The sequence below is a fragment of the Siniperca chuatsi genome, linkage group LG14 (genome assembly GCF_020085105.1).
Source record: "Siniperca chuatsi isolate FFG_IHB_CAS linkage group LG14, ASM2008510v1, whole genome shotgun sequence".
Classification (NCBI taxonomy): domain Eukaryota; kingdom Metazoa; phylum Chordata; class Actinopteri; order Centrarchiformes; family Sinipercidae; genus Siniperca; species Siniperca chuatsi.
In genome coordinates this window covers 1,208,657-1,235,331 of record NC_058055.1, presented here as the reverse complement: position 1 = coordinate 1,235,331, position 26,675 = coordinate 1,208,657, and the positions used below count along the sequence as shown (strand labels likewise).

Below are 26,675 nucleotides of genomic sequence, written 5' to 3'. Positions count from 1 at the left end.
CCTGATCTTAGTTACTTACGCAAACCACAACTGCAAAGCTTCTGCAAATGAATTAGAGGTTGAATCAAAGAGGTTACATGCTGTTTCAAAAGTTTTCCAAGTCGGGCAGAGAAAGATAAAATGAGAGTGGATTAAAGATTGGCTTACATCCCCTGGTACATCCATACAGTGGGCAGGCAGAGCAAGAGATACTGGGCAGATACTCAGCTCTGTGATTGAAGGAGAGAGAGGAACATCAGAGTCCACTATGTGCAGTACTGGTGCATGCATTCAGCCTTGGGGTTCACTGCTGGCCAGCCAGATTTGCAATAACACAAAGACACAGAACAGAACCAAAAGCAGTACATATTTATGGTGATGACAGTGTGAGTGTGAAAGGAGGGAGAGGAGAAGTGATGAAGAAAGCAGTGACTGAAGTTAAGTAAGCCATTGTTTTTATCATCACACATGGAGCGAGGTATGTCCTTTTTGTCCACATGCTTTTACAAGAGTTGTAGTCAGTCCAGCAGCAGGAGGACCCTCAAACTGCCTCTTTTAAAAGGTCATGACAATGTATCAATTTATGGAAACGAGCAAACTATTCAGAGTGGTCCATATTGTCCACAACTTATTCCACCTCACATTTATGTTGTTCAGGTGATCAGCACTGCCTAGTTTGACAGTTTGATCTAAGTTTTTTGTGAGCCTGGTGATTTACGCAGTATCAACCAATCAGAGCAGCCACCCCCATATTAGATAAACGGCTGTGATTGGCATGACCAAATCCAGAATAGGTGGAAATTTGTTTGAATGGGAGGGGGGCCAGACGTACCTGCCAGAGCAAATGCAACATGAGCTCTGCAGATTCGTCTGGTTCCCAGGCTAGTTCCTATGGTGTCATGGCATAACTGCATCCAATGTACAGTAAAGTGAAACAGAGAGAAACAGAAAGCTGTAGTATGGACATGGATGATTATGATGATGATGAACATGATGGTGTGATGAAGAAGCAGGGGTGTTGATCCCTTGCCTGTCTCCTTGGGGGCTCTCCAAGGCATCTCCCCCTTCAGTCTTTCCATTTCTTTCTCCAGCTCACAATATTTCCTCTCTGCTTCTTTTAACCGTCTGGTGGATAAAGAAGGAAAGGCTGTACATTTTCAAAGTTTCATCATATCTTTTTATTGTCATTTTATTTCTTCAACTGAGTTCAATGAAGCTAGGATGATGTAATGTCACTGCAATGGATGTTTTTCTTTTAAATAATAATAATTCTTCAAAATATAATTCAGTCATTTCTCATGCACACAGATCCAGTCAATGTGATAAATATCCCAGTTTTGTCTTTTTTCTACTGCAGTGCATTATCCTCCACAACCTCTCACATGTCAAGGCTTTTAACTGTAAATACCAGTATGTAACTTAATTTTTGTTACCCTCCATTGTCTAATTCTAAAATTGATTTTAACATTTAATTTTAACTCAAAGTCAAGGTTAGTCACCAGAGGTGATCGAGCCTTAGCAGTCAAGAGCCCAGAGGCTTTGCAAAGCTTACCTAATTTTAGATCACTTAAATAAGTCATTGTTTGTAAATTCTAAATATATATTGACATGAAAATTGTTTTATGATGTATGATTCCTGAGTTTCTTCCAGAAATTGGATTCTTTGTGTGTAGGATACCTGTACCTGATGCCTGAAAGCTAACACAGTTTACGCAGGGTTTGTACATCCCAAATAAAACGTCTATTCACCTCTCACTACCATGATAGAAAAGTAACCCTAAATTAAAAGTGCACCACTATCACCAGTGTATGTGCCAATAGAGCTCATTGGAATTGTTACTAAATATTAGCAAATACAATTGTTGTTATGTGATATGATATGATACAACATGATTTAATTGATATAAACTTTGCATGAACATCCCTTGCAGTGAGAAAGAAAATGTCTGTGGTGTAGAGAATTCTTTAGGCTTAATGAAGGAAATGACAAACAGAAACAATATTTCTATATAAAACCTAACTGAGCATATTAAGGCTAAAAAAAAAACACAATGAATAAAGCCTACTGTAATATAAGAGATACTGATTGAAAATAATTGGTACTCAGCATGTTACCACCTAATGAAGGACATGGATTGGTAAAAGATGGTATTAGTGTCAACTGATACCTCTGCAAATCTTCATCAAGTCCTGATATTTGGTCAGTCTCCTCCTCCTCCTCTGTGGTGGTGTGGGTGGATGCAGTAGCACCTTGCTCCAGAGTGAGCGGGAGCTCCAGCAGTGCAGGCAGGTCATCTGGTAGAGTGTCTGTGAGCTGCCACAGCTGGCTCTGAATTCAAACCATGGGTAGATCAGGCCCAGCATAACAAGGAAAACACACTGAGCAGTATTTGTAATCATTATCTGAAAATGCATAGCTGTCTTGTAAATGCTGCATAAGAGGTTATGAGGTAATTGTACATTCTTTAGGGTGATGTTATCTCACCAGTTTCTCCGGTGTGTAAAGACTCTCACAGTCCCTGATCCTTGTGTGGTCAATCTGCATCATGATGTCTTGACTGCGGTCGATGGCACCCGTCTGACTATAAAAGAGAGATCAATTAAACAATACCGAGGTAGACTCCATATAAAGGCCAGTTGCACATAAAACTTTAATTATGAATCTAGGTTCACCTGGTGGCTGTATAAGAGTATCCAACAAAAGCCAAGTGTACTCCTATTGGAGCTCTGTCCATTACATCAGACAGCGTCTCCTGCAGAACACAACAGATACCAACAACCAAGCTGGTGTTATTTTGTTAGAAGTTGTGTCCATTTTACATGGAGCCACACTATGAGCCAGTTTGATGGCATGAAGTTTGTAAGCCTGTTTTTTTTTTAATGATTGCTAGCTCTGTTAACTTGTAATCAAAGACAACAATAAATTCATAATTTTTATCAATACCGGTTCAACGTGAGGCTTTGTATCTTTAGACAGCTACATAAAATAATCAGGGGTTTCTTGCACCCCCCATTGAAAAGTGTGAACCTTTAACCAAGATGCTCACAGTATGTGCAAGTAGGCTATGGAAGTTTCTTTCAGACACAACCTAGGTCCCAGCATAAGTGCATAGCATGTAACATTCTCTAAAGACAATACCATTTCACTGAGACAGTCATCCAGAATGTCAAAGTTGGAGGTGTCAGTTGGATTAGACACTTCAGGTAGGAAGGGGGCAGGGAGTTTATGCAGGGAACCCCAGTCTAGTCCACAGAAGAACAGATGGCTCCTGAAGTCACTGGAGCCTTTCCTACCCAGACGGACTTCCCTCTCACAGATGAGCCCAGTGATGAAGGAACGAGCCTTGTCTGAAATCTCAGGGCCAGAAGGAGGGAACTCAAAATACTCCTTAAGATAAAAAAAAAAGATTCTTTATATGCCTTTATATGCCTTATGATACCAGTAATAGTATTATTGCTGCTAGCTGGACCACTTTGAGTGTTCATTCCTGCAAAACCACCACCACACAAACATAAAAGTAGAGCAAATTGAGATATTACAGCCCACTATCACTTGGCATTACATCTAAATTAGACAATTCTACACCTCATGGTTTATGTCCAATGCCAACGTTCAGTAACAACACAGGAGGTAGTCTTCTCTATATGTAGAGAAGCTGAAAGTAAGGGTGTGGAGGTTGGGGTGGTAGTTGGGCGTGTAGCTCGACCGACTAACCTTAACCATACTGGAGTTGCTATGTGGTGATATATATATATATAGTATGATCTGTATATATGACTCTGACAGTTTTTGACATGCCCTTCAAATTCTAAAATTCTCATTTTACAACATCATCACAACATCAGTTGGTTGCAGAATTTGTCAGTGTGTTCATGTACCTGAAAGTGGATGATCTTGGCATACGTTTCAGAGATTGTCTCTGCATAGAAGGGTGTGCTCCCCAGCAGCATCTCATAGGCACAGATACCCAGAGCCCACCAGTCACATTCAGGACCATAACCTCCACCTCCCTCTACTGCTCTTAAAATCTCTGGAGACAAATAGTCAGGGGTCCCGACTGCTAAGGATGAGTGAACCTGCAAGAAAATAATTAGGCTGATGGATTTTCAAAAACAAAAAAGCATATCTAAAGGTCATAACCCGCATTTCCAACATTTGTTCTGTTGTGTCATTGGCATGAAAAAAATGTTTAAACCAGTTTGGCAGTTTTTTTTCTCCTTGATGAGTATCTTCTAACTATAACTTCTAAGTAAGTGTCAGCTCTCACCATCCCATCCTCTAGGAGCCTCAGACAGGAACCAAAGTCCCCTAGTCTGATGTGTCCGTCAGCTGTCAGCAGGATGTTGTCAGGTTTGATGTCTCTGTGAAAGAAACAGGGTAGATGGGCCATTGTCTGTTCTAAAGGTAAGATTTCAATAATAAAGGTAAGATTTCAATAATCATGGAACTGGATGTGGCTGCAGTCTGAAACTAACATCAAATCAAAACAATATGAGCACCATGAGGAGAATGGTCTACCTGTGTACATAGCCTAGTCTGTGGACTGAGTCAACGGCCATAACCATTTCAGCCAGGTAAAACTGAGCCATGTCCTCAGGGATCCGGTCTCCAAACTTACTGAGCAGAGTCAGCAGGTCCCCCCCTACATAGTAATCCATCACCAGGTACTGAGGGAGGAGGGGGTGGATGTGTGAGGAAAATGGCAGTTGGATTTAAGTTAAATACAGAATATGCTATAGACTAGCAGGACACATTTGTATAAAACATTTACTTGACATAATTAATTGGCCGTGTTCGTATGTACCAGATAGTTGTCATCCTGAAAGGCATAGTGCAACTCTGTGATCCAGCGTCTGTCACCCCTGAGCAAAACCTCCCTCTCCTCCTGGTAACATGCTGTCTGTATAAGACATAAACAAAAAAGACAACTGGATAAAAACCAGAAAGACAGATGGCCAGATAAATGTCACACTGAGCTACAAACAACTGAAGGACATCCAGCTTAAATCAAAGAGCATGTGCCTCAATTTGACTTTTCTTCCTTTTTTGTTGCATCTTAGCCCAGCATATACAGTAAGAAAACTGCATGTTCTTTGTCCTGTGAATGTAAGTGCAGGTTTGTGTCTGTGTGGGTACCTCTCCTCGCCTCAGCATATCCCACTTATTCATAATCTTCAGAGCATACACTTGTTGTGTGCTTCGCATCCTCGCCACAGCAACCTGCAACAGTGACAAGACAAAATAACCACAATAACCGCATGAAGCATGCATTAACAAAATGGATGCATGCATAACTTAAGACATTAAATCAACGCATGCTTAAAAGTCAGTAATAGTCACTGAGTCATCTAAAACTGTTTGACAGTGAGGTGGAGTTAGGTAGGATTTATTGCAGGGCCACTGTATTGGATTGCATTCAGTTACTCAAGTGTACCTAATAAACAGGCAATTCAATGTAGAGAAAGAGAAGTAAAGAAATAAAACTGGAGTCATGAATCTAAATCACATCTGCATCTGTGTCCAGAAAAGCTTGAATATAAAACTCTTTACAAAATATATTCTGGTAAAATGGAGTCTGGTGATTTGTAGCATAATAATGATTATTTAAGATAAAAGGACAAAATGATTAATCCAAATGTAAATAAATGGATACTATAAGCACCCAAAACAATAAAAAAGAACTTTTCTTGTTGATGTTAAGATTGATGCTGATGATGATTAAGAAGAAAATGTTTAAATATGGTTTAAAGTGCAGCACCAATGCAGTCAGGTCCAGTAACAAATTATTAACAAAAACACCATGCCATTGCTCATGAAAAGAGAAAGTGTAAAAGCAGCTAAATTAATACTCCAAATTCTTCTGGAAACAATTCTAATCAATACTTAGTTGGATCATACTGATTTAAAATACTTTCAAAAGTACAATTCCTGCTCCAGAACTGCTCACCTCACTGAACGTGCCTCGGCCGATCACCTTAAGTATATGAAAGTCTTCTCTTTTGATGCGAGTCCTCTTCACCTGACTCACCAGGGTCTCGGCTGTGATTGGAGGAAAGAGGAGAGAGATTGTGACTGCCAAAATTTTTTTTGTGTTCCATTATTTAACCATAGCCTAAAGATTAGAGAGGACATGGAAATGGCTGGCATCAGTTTCTGGACCAAGAAAATGAGAGATGGTAATACAGTTATGTTTTATTGATTTTAAGATGGAAGGACTTGAATCTCATAAGCAATTAATACACAAGTGGAAAAACCACTACTGACCTCTTGTTGAAATTACCATAAAATTTATATTATTGAAATATTTTACTCTGAATTCTATTTGGATTTATATGGTTTGAGTTCCCCTCTTTCAAATTTCCACTAGATAATTTTGAGTGGTGCAAAGTCAAAAAACAGATTTTAAGGTTTTTCTTTTTTCCAGATTCACAAATTAAGGTAGAAAATTCAAGTGTCCATTATTCAATAGATAAATAAATAAATAAATAAAATATTGACATTGCTCAAATTCAGTTGTCAGTTTCAAGTTAAACAACTTTAGACACCAAAATTCAAATGAAAAATTCTAACTTGAACATCGGGCTACCAACAATAAGTAATTTAGCTGAATGGAATTGATCAGCTCTCTGTCAGTCATTTGATCCAAGAAAAGGAAGTTCAGATGAGCTACTGGAAACCCACACTCTGAATTTGTAAACCCATAAATAAATAAATAAATATATAAAATCAAGAGGGGAATTCAAACTAGATCCATTCAGATAGATGGTTTGCAAAGTAAAATAGGACTTTATCCTATAAAGTATGTGTCCTACATCAACGAAGGTTGGTGTGCAGATGTCACAATGTTAAAGACAACATGCACTCCTCACTTAGAGACCATTTTCATTGACTGTAAACTCTGTTATTCACCATGGGAGTTCTATGAGGTACATCCTATCTCAGGCATAGAAACCTTACAACACCTGGCTGACCAGATAACTCAAAAGAATCCATCTGCAGCCTGCAAGACTACAAGCTGGGGTGTAGGACTGGGAGGAAAAAGGGGACTGAGTATATACGGCCCACAAAAATATTAGAATGAATAGCCGTGGGCATGCGGAGGGGCCCACAGAGAATGCCTATGTACAGTGTCCAGAATTTTGTGCTACACCCCTGACTACAAGTTACTCCCACTTCTTTCTTAAGGGTGTATGACCCCCTAAGGCATTCTGGCTTTCATCTGTTTCTCATCTATTTTAATAAAAAAAAGAACTTTGAAGGAAAAATTAACTTTGAAGAATAAGATATGATGTTCAATGAGCATTTAAAATGCAGAATTTGCATAAAGAATGAAGGGTATAACAAATTGCTGACAGATCAAAACAACCTGTGTTAAAAAAAGATTTTTGCTATGATTTATGTTTATCACAACATTAAATTGATACATTTTATAATAATGTTTTACTTATTTATGTGCAGTGGTGGTAATTATTCATCAAATCATTATTTTTATAATAATGTCTTTCTCTATTTTTGTGCAGTGGTAGTAATTTTTCATCAAATCATTAAACAAAGGGAAACATGCTTAAAACAGTAATTTTTGTCCTCTTGTGTCCAGCTCACCAGCTGCTTAAAAGACATGTGATGAGTGCATGATTGATCAATTTAATTCTAGAGGGGCTTTTTTTAAATCAAAATGTTGCTGTATGTCATTTCACCACATAAGGGCTTTTCACAAAGCATTCTTAGAACCATCTTAGCCCCAGGCTAAGGGAGCTGTTAGCCCCTGAGTTGAGGTGTCTGCACACCTAAAATTCTTCTCAGCAGGTGCAAAAGGAGAAAGGCAAAACTGTGCAGAGCAGTGTGCATTGAGTTCCTCCACTGCAGAGTACAAAATAACTGAAAGTGTTATTTGGCTTAAATGTCCAACTGTCATGAATATCTGGATAAGTATGCCCTCTGTGGACAATTCAATTCAATTTTATTTACAGTGGTGTGAAAAAGTGTTTGCCCCCTTTCTGATTTCTTATGTTTGTCACACTTAAATGTTTCAGATCATCAAACAAATTTATATATTAGTCAAAGATAACACAAGTAAACACAAAATGCAGGTTATTATTAAGGGAAAACAAAATCCAAACCTACATCGCCCTGTGTGAAATAGTGATTGCCCCCTAAACCTAATAACTGGTTGTGCCACCCTTAGCAGCAACAACTGCAATCAAGTGTTTGCAATAACTTGCAATGAGTCTTTTACAGCGCTGTGGAGGAATTTTGGCCTTTCTCTTGCTCTCTCTCTCTCATCTTTGCAGAACTGTTGTAATTTAGCCACATTGGAGGGTTTTTGAGCATGAACTGCCTTTTTCAGGTCATGCCACAGCATCTCAATAGGATTCAGGTCAGGACTTTGACTAGGCCACTGCAAAGTCTTCATTTTGTTCTTCTTCTGCCATTCAGAGACCCCACAACAACACCCAAAGAACTGCAGGCCTCATTTGCCACAGTTAAGGTCGGTGTTTATGACTCCACCATAAGAAAGAGACTGGGCAAAAATGGCCTGCATGGCAGACTTCCAAGACGAAAACCACTGCTGAGCAAAAAGAACATTAAGGCTCGTCTCATTTTTGCCAGAAAACATCATCATCATCATTGATGATCTCCAAGACTTTTGGAAAAATACTCCGTGGACTGACGAGACAAAAGTTGAACTTTTTGGAGGGCGTGTGTCCCATTACATCTGGCGTAAAAGTAACACCACATTTCAGAAAAAGAACATCATACCAACAGTAAAATATGGTGGTGGTAGTGTGATGGTCTGGGTCTGTTTAGCTGCTTCAGGACCTGGAAGACTTGCTGTGATAAATGGAACCATGAATTCTGCTGTCTACCAAAAACTCCTGAAGGAGAATGTCCAGCCATCTGTTCGTGACCTCAAGCTGAAGAGAACTTGGGTTCTGCAGCAGGACAATGATCCAAAACACACCAGCAAGTCCACCTCTGAATGGCTGAAGAATAACAAAATAAAGACTTTGGACTTCAAGCCTGTCGAAAGGACATAAAAACCTGGATGACCTGCAATTTTCTGATGTTACACTCTGACAAAACCGAAGTTTTTGTACTTGGCACCATTGTCTGTCAGCTTGGCTACAGTGCTGAGTAGTAGGCTGCTCTGGCATTACGGAGGGCTTTCCTGTATGTTTTAAGATTATCGTGCCAGAATAAACAAGTTTCTTCCAGATTGGTGGAACTGATTTCCCTTTAAAAAAGTTCTGCACACTTAAGCTCCCCTTAAACTCCCAACCCCAAACTCCCAAAATTGAATAGAATTAATCGTATTTTTGCGCTGTAAACTAAATTATATGGCTGTACTGTGATGAAACATGTCAATGCTGGTATTAATATTGACATTTCTTACCAAATTTATGAGGCTCAACACACCATCTACTATTTTAAATCACTCTGAACCTTGCAAGGCCAATGCTGATAGAGTCGAGTTTTGGACTAATTAACAACATGACATTTCTATAAAAAAAAGAATGTTAACGCCCTGTAATCAGAGGTGGCCGGCCCACCTCCCCCTGCCTTTGAGTGGGCGTCTGTGAAACCGTGCTCATTTTCAAATATATGTAGATTGAAAAGTATCATTCACAAGAGTTTATGCTAGTTTTTGCTAACCCTCTACTTAGTATTTTTCAATTTTGGCGCAATGGTTCGGACTTGTACTTTTGACGGCTGTAGAAGCACCACCGGACTGCATTCTTTCTCTTGATGATGATCCCATGATAAACAGCAGGGCTACGGCTACGTACTGACACTCCCCCACAGACACAGCGGAAAGCATCTGATTTGAAACAGCTGGAGGAGAAAATTAACACAAATTAACAGTCTCTCTACTTCATTATTCAGCTTAATAAAACACAAACATGTCAGTATTTTAGAGGTAGTCCTCACTGTCATCTTTACTTTATGTGAGAACGTAGAAAAGGTTTCAGTCGTAGTCATCTGGACACTGTTTTCAGAATCAAGACGTTTCGGCTCCCATCCGGAAGTCATTCTCAATTTATGTGAGAACTTGCATCTTATGTCATACCATTACTGATGTCCTTAAATGTTTCTTTGTGAGCTTTTCACATGATAAATATCTGATTTCACAAATTTGAGGTTTATTTTATTGCTTGGGAACTTCACCTGTCAATCTTTTGTCAAAATGATGCGAACATAACATCATAAAACAAGCCACCCACTAGACTACTTTTTAAAAAAAGAAGCTTTTATTGAAAATAATTTTTTGCACAATAGATTTCATGTTCATAACATCTTCTGGGAATGTGGTTCTGAGTAGACTTAGATTTAATTCCAAGACAGAAATATGCATAAAGAGAACAAGAAAAATTTTTAAATAACATACACACCCACACTGTTTATTTAAACAGGCATAATATTAAAGAGTTTGCATAAATTGATAGTTTTGGTAAATTTTTTATTACAGGATTTTAAATGTGATAGTGTTTAAAGATATGTGCTTGGATCTGTTTGTTTAAATGTAATATGGGATGGTATCTTCTTTAAGAATTTTATTTTATGGATGTAAAATTTGGCTAACCCACTAAACTACTCTTGTACCCATCCACGTTTGCTAGCAAACATCACATCTCTAAAAGAAAGGCAGTGCTGTGCGAATGTAGTTGAGAAAAATTTCACCATTCCTTTTACAGATACAGGATGGGAAAAATTTAATTCAGTATTTCCACAGAAAGATCTTGAAACTAGAGAGAGTCTTGTAGCTGAAGAGTGCAAAGATTAAATGTGGAAACACGAACCTACTCGTAAACCAACACTGGCTATCACAGGGACTGCTACATCCATATTACTGACATCACAAACATAAAACGAGCCCAGAAGAGAAGACAGAAGGCAGTTTTAATTCAAAAAGAGACTCTGAAAGAAGGTTGGTATCAAACATGAAATGAATGAGTGTGAGTGTGGATCTTGAACGTCAACTTTGAATCTTGAACTTAAATCTGTAGAGGAAACAAAGAATGGAATTTAGGGGCAAGTCACAATGATATTTTACACGTTACATTTTTGAGAACCAAAGAATATTGTGAGCAACTCACTGTTTGTTACGGACAGAAGGGCAGGAGACAGAGATGGTTTTATTAAGACACAGCAATGAGACACACAGTTCGTTGAGCAGTGGTGGGTGATGGATTACAGATACCGTCCTTTTCTAGACTGTGGTCGGAGGTTAGAGCAGGAGCCACACACACTGGAGACAGGAGAACACTTTGCAGGAGGAAAGAACACGGGAGAGGATACACACACTGCAACGTGAAAGGGTTGGAGTTCAAAGCGTTGTCTTGTTCACCGAGGACCTTGTATAAACAAGACCGGACAACTGACTGAGGTGAGTAGGGTGCTCTTATACTGGTGGTGATGCGGTGCAGATCGGGATCAGGTGTGTGTGATTGGGGACAGGTGTGTGATTAGAACTCTGGTGAGGGAGTGCGCTGTGGCAAAGTGACTGTGGAGCCTGGCGTGCCCCCCCCCATGGCCTGCACCTGAGGGCCAAGGACCCCGATGTCGTGGTGGTCATCCTCTTCCACGGGGGGCAGGCCGAGTTGGATGGGCAGTGTGGAAGGTGTTGAGCAGAGAGGGATCAAAGATGTCGTGTCTGGGTACCCATGACCTCTCCTCGGGACTGTAGCCCTCCCAGTCCACCAGGTATTCCAGTATGCCACCACGGAGTCCAAGATTTCATTCACCTGGTAAGCTCTGCTGCTACGCCAGGCTCTGTGAGAACAGGAACAGAAGGGTGGTGAGGTTTGAGAAGCGACACATGGAAAGTAGGGTGAATCTTGTATTGGGGTGGCAATCAGAGTTGATACATGACTGGGCTGATTTGCTTGGTGATGGTGAAGGGACCAATGAATCTGGGACTGAGCTTTCTGCAGGGCAGGCGCATCCTGATGTCCTGGGTCGACAGCCAGACCTTCTGACCAGGTTGGTATACAGGAGCAGTGGATCGTGTCCGGTTGGCTGTCAGCCTGTGCCTGCAGAGCGCTCTTTGCAGCTGATGATGAGCTGCGTCCCAGACCCTCTCGCTCTCTCGGAACCAGTAGTCGACCGCAAGGACCTGTTGGTTCCCCCGACCATGGGAAGAAAGGGGGTTGGTAGCCGAGCACGCACTGGAAAGGGAGTGAGTCCAGTGACAGGTTGGCAGAGGGAATTCTGGGCGTAATCGGCCCAACCCAGGAACTGGTTCCAAGAGTCCTATTGGCCATGGCAACCTCTTAGATCTTCCTCTCCGTCTGCCCGTTCGTCTGTGGGTGGTAGCCGGAAGAGAGGCTGACGGTCACACCCAGGAGGAAGAAGAATGCTTTCCATACCAGTGAGATGAACTGGGGTCCTTGGTCGGAGAGACAATGTCTTTGGGGATGCTGTAATAACGGAAGATATGATTGAACATTAGTTCAGCGGTTTCCATGGCTGTGGGTAGTCTTCTGAGGGGAATTAGTCGACTTGGACTTGGACTGACTTGGAGAACCTATCCATGACCACCAGGATACGTGTTATTGTCGGAGGTGGGTAGGTTGGTGATGAAGTCTACTCCTAGGTGTGACCATGGTCGATTGGGAACGGGCAGCAGACATAGCTTGCCAGATGGAAGATGGCGTGGGCTAGCGCATTCCTGACATTCTCACATCCCTTGCCGTGTTAGCCCACCAGAAGCGTTCTCATAGCAGCGAGAGAGTTTCATTGGCCCCCGGGTGACCAGTGCCCAGAGATGTGTGGGAAGAGTGGATTAGTGGGGTGCGTTGCGTTCTGAGGACCTCACAAAGGCGGTCTTCCACTCGTCCCCCTCACGTATCCGGATGAGGTTGTACGCACTGCAGAGGTCCAGCTTGGTGTAGACAGTGGCATCGCGGAGCTGTTCCAATGCTGCTGGGACAAGGGGAAGAGGATAGCGGAACTTAATGGTAATACGGTTGAGTCCATGGTAATCCACACAAGGCCGCAAGCCTCTGTCCTTCTTGGCCACAAAGAAGAAGCTGGATGCAGCAGGAGAGGTAGAAGGTCGGATATATCCCTGGGCCAAGGCCTCCTCAATGTACTTCTCCATGGCTCTTTGCTCGGGGATAGAGAGAGGGTAGATCTTCCCCCAGGGCACTGGTTCACCTGGAATCAGATCTATGGCACAGTCCCAAAGCCAGTGTGGAGGTGCTCCCTGTATAAGATACTCCCTGTCTGTACCACCTCCATAGAGGTGGTACATACAGGGAGCATCTTAGATCGAGGAGTAGATGGTGGAGGTAGACCAGGGAAACCGTCTGGGAAACAGGAATTGCACTTTGGAGTGGCCTAGTCAAAGTCCTGACCTGAAACATATTGAGATGTTGTGGCATGTCCTTAAAAAGGCAGTTCATGCTCGAAAACCCTCCTATGTGGCTGAATTACAACAATTCTGTAAAGATCAGTGGGCCAAAATTCCTCCACAGCGCTGTAAAAGACTCATTGCAAGTTATCGCAAACACTTGATTGCAGATGTTGCGGCTAAGGGTGGCCCAACCAGTTATTAGGTTTAGGGGGCAATCACATTTTCACACAGGGCCATGTAGATTTGGATTTTGTTTTCCCTTAATAATAACAACCTTCATTTAAAAACTGCATTTTGTGTTTACTTGTGTTATCTTTGACAAATATTTAAATTAGTTTGATGATCTGAAACATTTAAGTGTGACAAACATGCAAAAAAATAAGAAATCAGGAAGGGGGCAAACACTTTTGCACACCACTGTATATATCAGATGACACAATGCAAGAAGGCCTACATTAAAATGGATACAAGTATTTCTATGAAACAGTGATGGAAGAGAAGCTTTTAAGCTTTTAGTCATTTGAAGATGACTAGGCCTAGATGGCTTGATCCATCTGTTCAGGCAGTGGTGTGTAAATAAGACTAAATGATGTAGCTTTGTTTATGTAAATGTTATTGCTTTGTACCTTTGCTATAAGTTCTGTAATAATAATGTAATAATGATAATAGTATATCAATTACTAATGCTCAACAAAATTTCTTAACCGCATTCATTACAGCTATAGTTTCTGTTATCATTTTAGATTTCTTTTAGCTGTTAGCTCTCTCTGGCTATTTACTCAAAGGTTAAATCAATACAATCCACTAAATGTGAGGAAAAATTAACCAGTGACCATGAACGTAACGCGTGTGCTTGGTTTATGAGACTACAAATAAGTGATGCTGCTTTACCACACGCGTAAATTCGCGTAAAGTCAGGTGTTGACTACCGCATGTAAGGATAATAACGTTATGTGAATTTGAGAAAACTAGCTAATGAGAAATAGATGTCGGTCACTTAACTTCACTTTACCCCTAAGGTGCGTAATGCTAGCTAGCAAGCATTGTTTTAAGTGTAAAGGTAGCTAGCAAGCTAACGCTACCAAAAGGTCACCATACGTTTGAAAAAAAATTTGTACAAAACAAACAAGTTGCATAGCTAGCATTTTCCAATAACATTTATACTTACCCTCACACGTCGAGTGGTGCTGCTACCAACGTTTTCCATTGTGTTCATCAGCTGATTCCTTAGCCAAACAGCTGTGCTTAGTGTAGCTAAATCTGATAGGTTAATGATATCCCTAGAAATCCCGGTCCTCCCTTAATGGGGATCATTATTTTCTAAAACTAAAACAGATATGTGGCCTTGGTCCACTGACTAACTGTATACAAATGCCATACATTCTGTCATACAAAAGGTCACATTCTGTGACTTGCTGGTTGCAACACTTCATTGAAGCTACATCACATTGATAGTGCTGTCATTTATATGAGTTACAAACAATTTCCAGGTTACAGTAGATATCTGTTCAAGGAAAAATCTACCCACTGATGCTCCTACAATATTAGATTTCAATTTGTGATGTTTGGTGAACATGTGAACAAGGGCGTCACTTTGTGTTGAAAAGTGGGTGACTTGCAGCAAATGGACACAGGCTGGATTTGAACCTGAGCCGCTGCAGTGAGGACTCAGTCTTGTACATGGGGCACATGTACAAGGTGAGCTACTGGGGCACCCCCACTTGTTGTTTGTGTTCACTGTGGCCTCACTACGTCAATCTGGTCACGCAAGCAGCCTGCTCAACTACACCAACTATGAGGGATGCGTTGCAGTGGGCCCATGAGTTGGGGTGCTTGTTTGGGCAGTCAGGCAAATTCAAGACCGTGTTCAGGTCTGTTGCAAAGCCTACATGTGGTTCCTGCATCACTCTCCAACCTTTGTGCCCAACATGATGGACAGTGCGCCCCCCACCCATTCACACCGTCATCAGTCAATATGAGGCAGCCTTGACTGCATTGGAAGAGACGACTTCATCCAGCACATCCGACACAGCTTCTAGAGCTAATGGCCTTCATAGATGGTTTCAAAAGGGCAACACGGTCCTTGGCCTGCTTCTGGCAAAAAAGGTGATGATGGGGTGAGGGCCTGAACACTTCACTGCAGGGGAGAGGGAAAACAGTTGGAGGCATGTTAAGTGCAGTTGAGTGGGTGAAAAAACACTTTAAGGGCCAACAAACAGAAGAAGCATTCAACAAGGTCTACACCAGTGCAACTGAGCTGGTTGCGTCTTTAGACATTGAACCAATAAAGCTGAGCCCTATGTTCCATCCACAGAGCAGGAGTACTACCGTGTACAGAACTTCAAAGTCCTTGACACTGTAACAACACAACTCACAAAGCGGTTTGAACAGGAAGGGCTACAGCACCCAGTCAAGCTGGAGAAAGTCCTACTCTCTGGACAAGTTGATGACATGGCTGACCTGTATCCAGAGCTGCAATTCTAGTTCCTAAAGGTGCAGCAGGCCATGTTCAATGCCAATTACACCTACGAAACCTGCTTGTAGTGTCAGAAATCATGAGGAACATGGTACTGTACCCAAAGTCCGTGGTCTCTTTAATCAAGTTGAGGCACTTTGCGTTTGCTGCTCATTGTCCCTGCCTCATCTTCTGAAGTGGAGACAAGCTTCAGTGCCTTAATACGCCTGAAGACCTGGCTTCGCTCTTCAGTGTCACAAACTCAACATAACAGCGTGGCTGCTTGTCATGCTCACAGAGAGAGAATGGAAAACTTGGACAAGAAGAAACTGTGTAAAGAATTTGTTAAAGTTACTGGGGGGATTTTTTGCTTGAGCTTATGTTATTTTTTTTGGACAATGCACATTTGTTTCTTCTATATTTACATTGCATTGTGCAAATAAACCTTTTCAAAGCATTCTCATTTGTTAGTTAACATTTCTTACAAGTAGTGGTGACATGTCCCCAGCGTCTCCAGTGTAAATCACCTATGCATGTTAATGTTTGTAGTGCAGTACAGTGCAATGACTGTTGGATAGGAAGTTGTTGTCCTGTCAAGAACTGGACACTGGAGCATGCAGAGGTGATGGAGGGTATTAAGGCAGTACCAAAAATATGTAGCACAGGCCAAAATACAAATTGGTACAAAAGGAAGTAGATGGATGACACTCAACTTCAGCTATCAGAAATAATCAATATTTGTACTAAATAACAGAATTTTTACTTGCATTAAATTCACCTTGGGGCACCACCTTAGAAAAGGGAAAATTATAACCATTTAATTAATTCAGTCTCAGTTCTGGAGGTTGCTACTAAGTTCTTGACTCGTGTACAGTGACTGTAATACTTCATACACACAAACCACATAATAATCAAGTTCTTAACAAATGAAAGGTTTATTGAACTACTAACTACACACACACAACTAATAACTACTAGACACACAAATTAATGGATAAATGCAACCATGAATAAATGCAATGAATACAGTGATGAACAAATTATAAATGCATGAATGAAGTCTTGAAAACAGTGACAGACAATTAATGCATGAAATGAGGACCATTTTATATCGGATGATGCAGTGAATGATTATCTTGGCAAGCTGTATTACCTTGTGCAAACATAGGAAACCACCAAGTGGATAAACCTTTAATATTGACCAGTGAAATCCCCTTAATGCACCATTCAGCAGTTGAGAGGTTGTTGGGAAGCAGGAGTGAAATACAATTCCATTTTATTAATAGATTGATGGGAGATCCTACTTATGACCTTACACTGCTTAATTCCTATCAATAATCTACAGCATCAACCCCAATATCACAGGAAAAGTAAAGTTTCACCTGGTGGTTCAGATGGCCAGGGGAGAAGTTGCTCAGGAGGGGAGGAGGAACATGCAGGTCGATCCTCTTGTGTGGGCTGCTCTCGGGCATTCTTCGATGTGCTCAGTCCTACGTTGCAGATTTGCCAGCTGATATGTTTTTCTCTCTCGTGTGGAGCTCCCAGGTGGTCTCGGGCATTTTCGAGCATTTTTGATCCCACATGGCAACTTGGCTTGAGTCGGCCTGTCTAGCTTCGTTCAGCAAAGGCAGAGTGATAACATCTTTTCACACACCCACATGGCTGGGTGTGATGGAGCCATGGTGGGGGTTTTTTAACTCCAAGTTCGTTACAGTTCTAACTTTTGGTCATGTTAGAAGTACAGGCATTGAGCAGTAAGAATGGAACAGATTTCTTGTGGACGGTTTCTTTCTTTCAGAGTTGGTTGAATACCAGCCTCCAACATGTTTGGTGCGGCTGATCTCCGGGCGGCCCGGTTGATTTCCGGGCCTGCTCGCATAGGCAAATTCGGGTCAAAAACCGAAAAGAAGAGCGGACTGAAGAGAGGAAAAGCTGAAGAGAGCACAAGAGACTTGGCTTCCTCTTGTTTTGTAGTCTTCTGCAAAAAGGGGCAAAGGTGTCCACTGTCAATGGCGCGAAACTTACTCCACGTACCCTAGATCTATTCTGATCTTATTATTTTCTTTGTTCCAATTTCTTTTCTAAAGAATTAATAAAGTTAGAACATGTCTTATGTGTCCATGCTTAAAAGGTTGGCCTACTCTGTTGCTGAAAGACACCAAACACCTTTTATGAATAAACTGAATATTATCCACTTAGTAATAACTAAGTAATATTCTTTGTTAACCCAGGTTTAAATGTCATAAATGACAATCATCTATAACATCTGATACACAAACATATGTACATATATATGTCTATATATATGCATATATGTACGTATATGCACAGCAAATTAATGAGTAAAATAAAGCTCAATACATGCACTGTGCAACACAATTTCTTGTATCACCTTGTATCAAAGGAATGTGTCTTTGTCTTCTCCTCCTGAGAGGGATGAAAAGAGGAGCAAGCATGCAGACACACATGCACTCTGAAGGAATGTTATATTTGGCATTCCAACTTAAATTTTGTCTTATTGCAAGCTATGACCAATTAATTGTATGAATGTATATTCACATTTCCTGTTTAATTAGCTATTAAACAAAACCGCACATCCTCTCTTTATATTTAATGGACTGGCAGATCTGTGTAAACCATACCTGTTGGTTCAATTTCTACTGTTCCTGTATCAAAATCAACATGTTAAAATGAAACTTCATATTCCTCCTATATTGTTAATTAAACATCACATAAACAAGGTACAAGGTAATTTATTTCTCATTTTACAACACAAGGTTGTGGAACAAAAAGAAAGGTTGTTTAAGTTTTTTAGGGCTGTCCGTCGTAAATTGGTCAGCTGTCACTTAACGTTCCATTAGAGTCCTCCTGTCCTGTTCAGAACAGAACCTGTTTCAGAACCCATGTGAAGGGAAGGTTAATTATTTTATCAATAAAAGATACAAAATGTTCATCAGCATGTAGCACGTTGCTACAGTGCAGAGATGATGAAATGTGTGGAGGCCCTGGAGGCTGCAGAGACGCTGGAGGATACAGAGGCACAGGGACCTGTTGACGGGTCAGCTAACCCACATTTCTGCACATGGTAATGGTAAATGGACTGTACTTATACAGCATCTTTCTAGTCTTTTCTGACAACTCAAAGCGCTTCAACTTCAAATCACATTCACCCCATTCACACACTGATGGCAGGTGCCAACATCAGTTCAAAGAAAGTAACTCATTCACACACACATCGAAGGCACAGCAATTTGGGAGCAATTTGGGGTTCAGTGTCTTGCCCAAGGACACTTTGACTGGGGGAAGCCAGGACCGAACCGACCTATCGGACGACCCACTCTACCACTAAGCCACAGTTGCCCCACATGGCTGAAAAATATTTTGCCTGGTTGTAATCCTTGCACAATAGCAGCATCCACTGTGGCATCTGTACATTTTATACCCTACAAACACAGAGAAATCTGGTTTACAAACTACTCCAGGTTGTTCTCATTCACTTTTCGTAGGTATACCTATGAAAAGTAATGCACTATAATTTGTATATAACCCATGTAATCGTGAGCGACAAGGCAGTTACATTTATTATTAGGTGACAACCTCTAGTGGCCTCAGTAATTATGACAGGAGCAAAGGAGGAAGTCAGATGAGGTAGTATAAAGAGCATCAAAGTCTATGCTGGGAGATGGATGGGTCAAACACACGACTTTCACCTGGCAGACTGGGGTTTGTGATTTGTGTGAAAAGTCAATGTTGACTTATTTTAAGTTAAGTAACCTATATAAGTTAAGTCACGTGATTTACTATCACTTTATCACTTGCCTTATGTGATTTATGTCACATGACTTACTAATGTAACTTACTTATTTTAACCTAAACCGTGATCTTTTCCTAAACCTAACCAAGCTAACCATGTAATTTCACAATGTTACCTTGATTGTCATCAAGATAACACTTGTTGCTGGTTGCTACTCGCTCTCTCTCTCTTTAAACCTCTCTCTCTCTCTAAACTTCTTTCTCTTTCTCTCTCTCAAAACTTCACGCTCTCTTTCTGTCTCTCTCAAAAAACCTCTCTCTCAAAACCTAACACGGCAGCGGCGGATGACGGGCCACCATTGAGTCTGGTTCTGCTCGAGGTTTCTGCCTGTTAAAAGGAAGTTTTTTCTTGCCACTGTGGCCAAGTGGTTGCTCATGGTGGGATTTGTTGGGTCTCTGTAAATAATATTATAAAGAGTACGGTCTAGACCTGCCATATAGGAAAAGTGCAATGAGATAACTCCTGTTATGAATTGGTGCTTTATATAAATAAAATTGAATTGAAGTGAATTGAAGAAAAATTAGCCCACAGTGAGTAAAAAAGTGACCAGAGCAATAAACACCCAGAAACTGCTTGGGTGCATTTTCCTCTAATTTCCCAGTCATTTAGGACAACATTATATCTGGGGAATGTTCAGTCTGAAAAGGATGTGCACCGTTTTGCTACGCTTTCTGGATTGAATGACATGTTTCTTCAAAACGGTGTGCAACAGGCTTTAAGGTACGTTATCACTCGTTTGGTGGGTGTGTCAGAGGTGTTACCCAATCAACAATGATGTGTTTAGACCCCGCCTTATTAAAAAAGCAGTGCACTTGCACACACACATTTAAATACACGTTTGGTTACGTTTTCTATAGGAAAAGTGCAATGAGATAACTTCTGTTATGAACTGGCGCTATATAAATTGAATTGGACATTCGTAGGATTATGCACGAAAAAAGGACAGAGGATAACTTTTTGTAACATATACTAACCATTGTATGAGAATACGTTGACTACTCATACATACTTTATTCTTAAGGGAATGTTCAAAATTAAAACTGTATACATTGAACATTGAAATAAAATACTTAGTGCGACGTGCTCATGTGCCAACGTGCATGCTGCCTGTTGCCATAGCTCTGTCTCGTCTTACTTTTTAGCTTTCCTTTTTCTTCAAAACTTGAGTAACTTGTGTGTAATTATAATTTAAACTACGCTCTTTACGGAAATGAGAGTAGAAAGTGTTTTGGTACTTTTTTCACTGTGAAACTTCTTCACCTGCGACTTGGTCAGGGCACCGCTGCAGAACAGCTGTTTGGCCGCATTGTTTACACCAGGGAACAGCTGATCGCACTGAAGCTGAGCTGCATGGCGCCCAGGACCACCGATGTCCCCACTGAGATCTGGAGGAGGACACACCGAGGATGCAGAGGTTGAACGAAGTGGCAAGGGAAGAGAGAGGGGTCCAGGCAAAAGAGATTTAAGAACAAGAGATTTAAGCCGTGTCTGCCTTCTCTCGTCATGGGCAATGTGAGATCACTGGTGAATAAAATGGATGCGCTAACGGCATTAGCCCGGAATCAGACGGAGTTCCGTGAGTGTAGTTTGATGTGCTTCTCAGTGACATGGCGACACCAGGATATCCTGGATCATAACTTTTCCATTGACGGGTTTCAGACTGTTCGGGCCAATAGGGATCACACCGGGAACGGTAAGCAGAAAGGCGGTGGGCTTGCTGTTCTGGTCAACAACCGATGGTCAGCAGCATGAAGAGCATCACTGGCTTCAGACCGACTGGCAGCAGAGGAGTTGAAGGCAGCTTGGACAGGGCCAACAAGCTTAATCTGTTCTTTAACAGATTCGACACGGCCCTCTCATGACCGATGACTCCCCCCCTTCCCCGCTGTAACCTCTGTTGTGTGCCTGACTACTGACCAGGTGAGAGGACAGCTGATGAAACTCCACTCAAACAAGGCTGCAGGCCCCGATGGCGTTTGCCCCGGGTTTCTAAAAGCCTGTGCCCCCCAGCTATGTGGAGTCCTTCAGCATGTCTTCAACCTGAGCCTGAGTCTTCAAAGGGTCCCTGTTCTATGGAAGACATCTTGCCTCGTTTCTGTCCCAAAGACACTGCGTCCCAGTGGCTCCAAAGACTTCAGACCGGTGGCACCGACCTCCCACATAATGAAGACCCTGGAGAGACAGGTGCTGGAACAGCTGCGGCCCATGGTCAGACCCCTCCTGGACCCCCTTCAGTTTGCCTACCAGCCATCATCTTCCTGCAGAACCACATCTACACCCACCTGGACAAGCCGGCAAGCACGGTGAGGATCATGTTTTTTGACTTCTCTAGTGTTTCATCACCAGCCAGCCAGCCCTGCTGGGTGAGAAGCTGGCAGTGATGCAGGTGGATGTCCTGTATTGTTGATTACCTGACTGGCAGCCCACAGCACGTGCGTCTGCAGCACTGTGTGTCGGACAGCGGTGTCAGCAACACTGGTTGGACTCAGGTTTAAGATGGGCAGTATTAACTAACGTTAAGGTTATACCATTTGTGTAATTCTGGAGCCCTATCTGTGACATGCAACTTATATGCTTGTTTTGACATATGCCACGCATAAAAAGTGAAAACGTTAGCATTGTTAGAAGCATTAATTTAGGCCATTTCCACACTAATCTGGAGAAACGTGAAAATGCATCATTATTTCCCTGTTTTATTCTTCCATCAACATTAAAAGAGCACTTTTCAAAAGCGCTCTCCAAAGTAGATAATGTTAAAAGTAATAAAGCCGAGGGTTGGCATTGTAGTGTCACGTAGCCAGCAAAAACAGAGAAGCTGAGGATTTCTTGACTCTTGATTTTAATCATACACAGACTAAGCATTGGAACAGTAGGCTATTTTTCAGTCCAATATTATTGAATATTTAACTTAACTATACATATTTTATTGTTGTCTTATTCATTTAACTTTTGTTGCTATATAAATAAAGTGTGATTGATTGATTGATCTGTAGTCATGAAATCCTTCGAGAGATCAGAATCAGAATCAAAAAAAAGGATGATGTTGGCCCACCTGAAGGACATCACAGGCCCCTTGCTGGACCCAATGCAGTTTGCCTAACAAGCAAACGGGTCAGTGGATGATGCAGTCAACTTGGGACTCACTACATCCTGCAACACCTCAAAAAATGTATTGGTGCCAACCTGCCCTCCATTCAGGACTTATACATCTCCAGAGTCAGGAAACATCACTGCAGACCCATCACACCTTGGACACAATCTGTTCCAACTTATTTCCTCTGGTAGGCACTACAGAGCAGTGTACACCAAAACAACCAGGCACAAGAAAGTTTTCTTTGCACAGGCCATCAAACTGATAACAGTTAATAGTTATCAGATACAGAGTATCAGAAACAATCCCCGTGCAATAACCCTGTAACAATGAACATCCTGTTATTATATATTAGATATTTTATAGTTTAAATACAGTTTTTTAAACATGTACATATCGTTGTCAAATATAAACATAGGCACACTATATATACTATATATTGACATGTATAGATGCATACACTGTCATATCCACCTACTTCATGTATATAAAGTAACCTGTTACATTAATCATTCAATATTTATTCAATATTTACTCTTTGCACTCTGCACTATTGTTTTCTTGTTTACAATTTACAGAAACAGTCTGACTTGTATATAGACATTATACGTTGGTGTTTATTGTTGCTTTTTATACAAATATTTTAATATATATTTATATCTTTTTTTTGGAAAATAGCGATATGTGGCACTGAATTTGATTAATTTATTATTTGTGAGACCACAAATGAGACAAGAATTAGGTTGGAAAAACAGTAGACACCACCAGTGTTTCTAGGGGCCATGTAGGTTCCAGATATGCTTGACCTGCATATCTGCTCGGGGCTTCATTGATTACTGTACAAAAACACAACTTTTATAACTTTATTCACAAATTTTGGTGAAACTGAATCATATTTTATGGAGTTTCTAGATGGACAAATAGCTTTAAAGTAACCGCTAACTGCAGCTAACTGCACGTTACCTGCCATTAGCTATATAGCTAGTCAGCTAGCAGCCCTGTTAGCTTAGCTGACTCTGCCCAGACTGGGAGCTTGAGCACCGGGGGGAGTGTTGATGTTTACACCGCTAGCACAGGAGCTTTGGACCGCCGGGAGGAGGAGGCTTTCAGGCACGGGCCGCAAGCTCCCAGTCCGTGCAGAGTCAGCTAGGTAATGGGACGTCTAGCTGCATGGCTAACTGAGCTAACTAGCAGATAACGTTAGCAGTAGTTAGCTGTTACTTTAGCAAAAAAGCCATCAGGAAATTAACTTTCCTTCACAACCGAAAAAGCACTTTCTGCGAGACATATTGAATAACCTCCAAAAACTTGAAGATTAGCCCTGAACAGAGTAATCTTGCATATCCAGACCTATCTCCACACTCAACATACGTTTTAGAGCTGTACCAATGCTGGAGAAAGCGCTATGAGCAGAGCAGTTGAATACTGAGACAGACTAAGTGGGTGGATGTACTTTGTGGGCGTGCTGGAGCAGATAAGTAGATGACCATATAAGGACATCCGTGCCTAGCTGACGTTAATTAAACAGGAAAGTAGAAAAAAAAAATAAATGGAAACCTAGTATTCAGATCATTCTGAAGCCTGAGCTTTTTGCTCACAGGGATTACTTTTACATTTGTTTACCTCATTATTTGAAACTTTGGCCACATTTAGTATGAACATTCGACATTGTATCATTACATATTTTACAGAAAATAAGCAAAAGCATAATATTTAAATATGTTTACCTTTGTTGTCCTTGTTTTTATGTAAATGGACTGTACTTGTATAGCGCCCTTCTAGTCTTCTGACCACTCAAAGCGCTTTACACACTACATATCGCATTCAGCCCATTCACACACTGATGGCAGAACTGCTCATCAGTATAAAGAAACGAATTAATCATTCAGACACACTCACACACACGACATGTGGACCGAGGGAAGCCAGGATCGAACCGCCGACCTTCGGATTGGTGGATGACTCGCTCTACCACTAAGCCATAGCCGCCCATTATATCTACTTCTGTGTAAGTAGAATTGTAATGCGAAGGCGGAAGCCATGTTGGAATCCATGTGCTGAAGTTTATTAAGAACAGTCCAAAAGGAACGTACAGCCAGGCAAAAGGTCAAAACCACAAAAACAGTCCAAAGGCAAACAGGTAAAGGGGTAATCCAAAGGCAGGTGTCAAAAGGCAGGCAAGACGGTCAAACACAAAAGCAATCCAAATCGGCAGCCAAGTCAAAAATCCAATAATCAGTAATCAGAGAAAGCAGGCAATTGGCCATACACAAGATGAATAGATAGTGGATACAAAACTCTCGATAAGGCAGTAGAACTGGCAATTCTTCGCAAAGCCTGTTTGGTCATGCCATGCTTAAAATGGCTGCCAAACAGAAAGTGACTGTAGGGTGAGCAGAGGGAGTGGCACACAGTCAGAATTCAGGCGAGGGCTCCCTCTGCTGGTGTGGCATTGCAAGAATATTGCAGATAGATTGCAGTCTATCCTCTCAGATTCTTGTACCATGTTGCTCTGCATTGGAAATAAGTAAAATCTCAAAACATCTTCATTGCTGTTACTAATTTGGGAAAAGACCTCCCAATCAAAAGAAGTATGGTGTGATAGACTATGGATTGAACACATTAATATACAATATCTGATCTGAGGTGTATCATGTATATCTACTACCTTGAGAGCAACAAAAAAACGGAGTCAAATTCTTTGTATGCTTTGTATACTTGGCCAATAAAGCTGATTCTGATTAAAGGAATAGTTTGATATTTTGGGGAATGTGCTTATTTGCTTTCTTGCCATAAAAGAGAGATGAGAAGATTGATATCACTGTCATGTCTGTCACTAAATATGAAACTAAAGCCAGCAGGTGATTAGCTTAGCATAAATACTGGAAGCAGGGGGAAAGAGCTCACCTGGAGAACTGGAAATTGTTCCAGCACACAACTCCCCTAAATCCACAACTTGTGATTTATACACATTTATACATTTTGTTTTTTATATAGATTAAACAAACAAGATACAATGTGTGAAACGCTGTCTGTGTCGAGCCCACAGCATTCTTAAGGACTCCTCTCACCCCACCCAGAGACTGTTTTCTCCCCTGCCTTTCGGCAGGCGCCACAGGTGCCTCCGAACAAGGACCAGCAGACCGAGAAACAGCTTTTTTCCCAGAGCTGTCTTCCTACTTAACTCCACTCCACTGTCCCCTCATATAACTTAACTTAAATGCTGCTATATTGTTTTTGCTACATGTACCACATGTTCATTTGCACTACCGGACTATTTATTTATACATATACTGCATCATTTGCACTCCTATACTGCATCATTTGCACTCCAGTACTATGTACTGAATACTGCAATAACTCATCTACTGCACTGTTAACTATTTCCATAAATTGCAATACTTTATATTCATTGCACTACTGTTCTGCCCAGTCCACTTCATTATTGTACATATCCATCAGTATACTTCTGTTTATAGTAATGCCATCTGTATATAATGTCCATAGTACATAATACGAACAGTTCATAATACTGCTCTATCCTGCATTTATGCACACACTTTATATCCTGCACTTGCTTATTGCACTTCTGGTTAGATGTAAACTGCATTTCGTTGCCTTGTACTTGTACATGTGTAATGACAATAAAGTTGAATCTAATCTAATCTAATCTTAAGTAGTCAGCCCTGGATGTGTCCAAAACTTGGACACTGTTTGGTAGCTGTTTCCCCCTGCTTCCAGTCTTCATGATAAGCTTAGCTTGTCGCCTACTGGCTCAGCTCCATATTTAGCTATATTAATTTTCCCAAAATGTTGAACTATTCCGTTAAGGATTGAGTAGTGGTCACAACTAGGTATTCAATTACTCATGAAATTCAATTGATTCCAGCCTTTCTTTGCTTCCATTATTGCCCCTTTAAACCTATGCACACACTTTATAGATGGTTGTAGCATTTTGTTTCTTTGTATGCTCCTTTT

At 41.1% G+C, this 26,675-nt stretch overlaps 1 protein-coding gene across 3 annotated transcripts in view; it reads right to left on the bottom strand.

Annotated features, from left to right (window-relative positions):
* LOC122888517 (myotonin-protein kinase) overlaps positions 1-26,675 on the bottom strand; it is a 51,138-nt gene that overhangs the window by 13,622 nt on the left and 10,841 nt on the right. For 2 of the 3 annotated variants that reach the window (XM_044223080.1, XM_044223082.1), the window contains exons 2-12: positions 5,928-6,019; positions 5,117-5,200; positions 4,785-4,880; positions 4,499-4,647; positions 4,248-4,341; positions 3,859-4,056; positions 3,119-3,367; positions 2,653-2,732; positions 2,465-2,561; positions 2,148-2,308; positions 1,010-1,104 (exon numbers count right to left, since the gene is read on the bottom strand). In XM_044223080.1, coding sequence (XP_044079015.1) covers positions 1,010-1,104; positions 2,148-2,308; positions 2,465-2,561; positions 2,653-2,732; positions 3,119-3,367; positions 3,859-4,056; positions 4,248-4,341; positions 4,499-4,647; positions 4,785-4,880; positions 5,117-5,200; positions 5,928-6,019 — 1,395 coding nt within the window. Of the gene's footprint in view, positions 1-147; positions 210-1,009; positions 1,105-2,147; positions 2,309-2,464; positions 2,562-2,652; positions 2,733-3,118; positions 3,368-3,858; positions 4,057-4,247; positions 4,342-4,498; positions 4,648-4,784; positions 4,881-5,116; positions 5,201-5,927; positions 6,020-26,675 lie in introns of all 3 variants that reach the window. The other variant, XM_044223079.1, reaches the window with a different exon arrangement.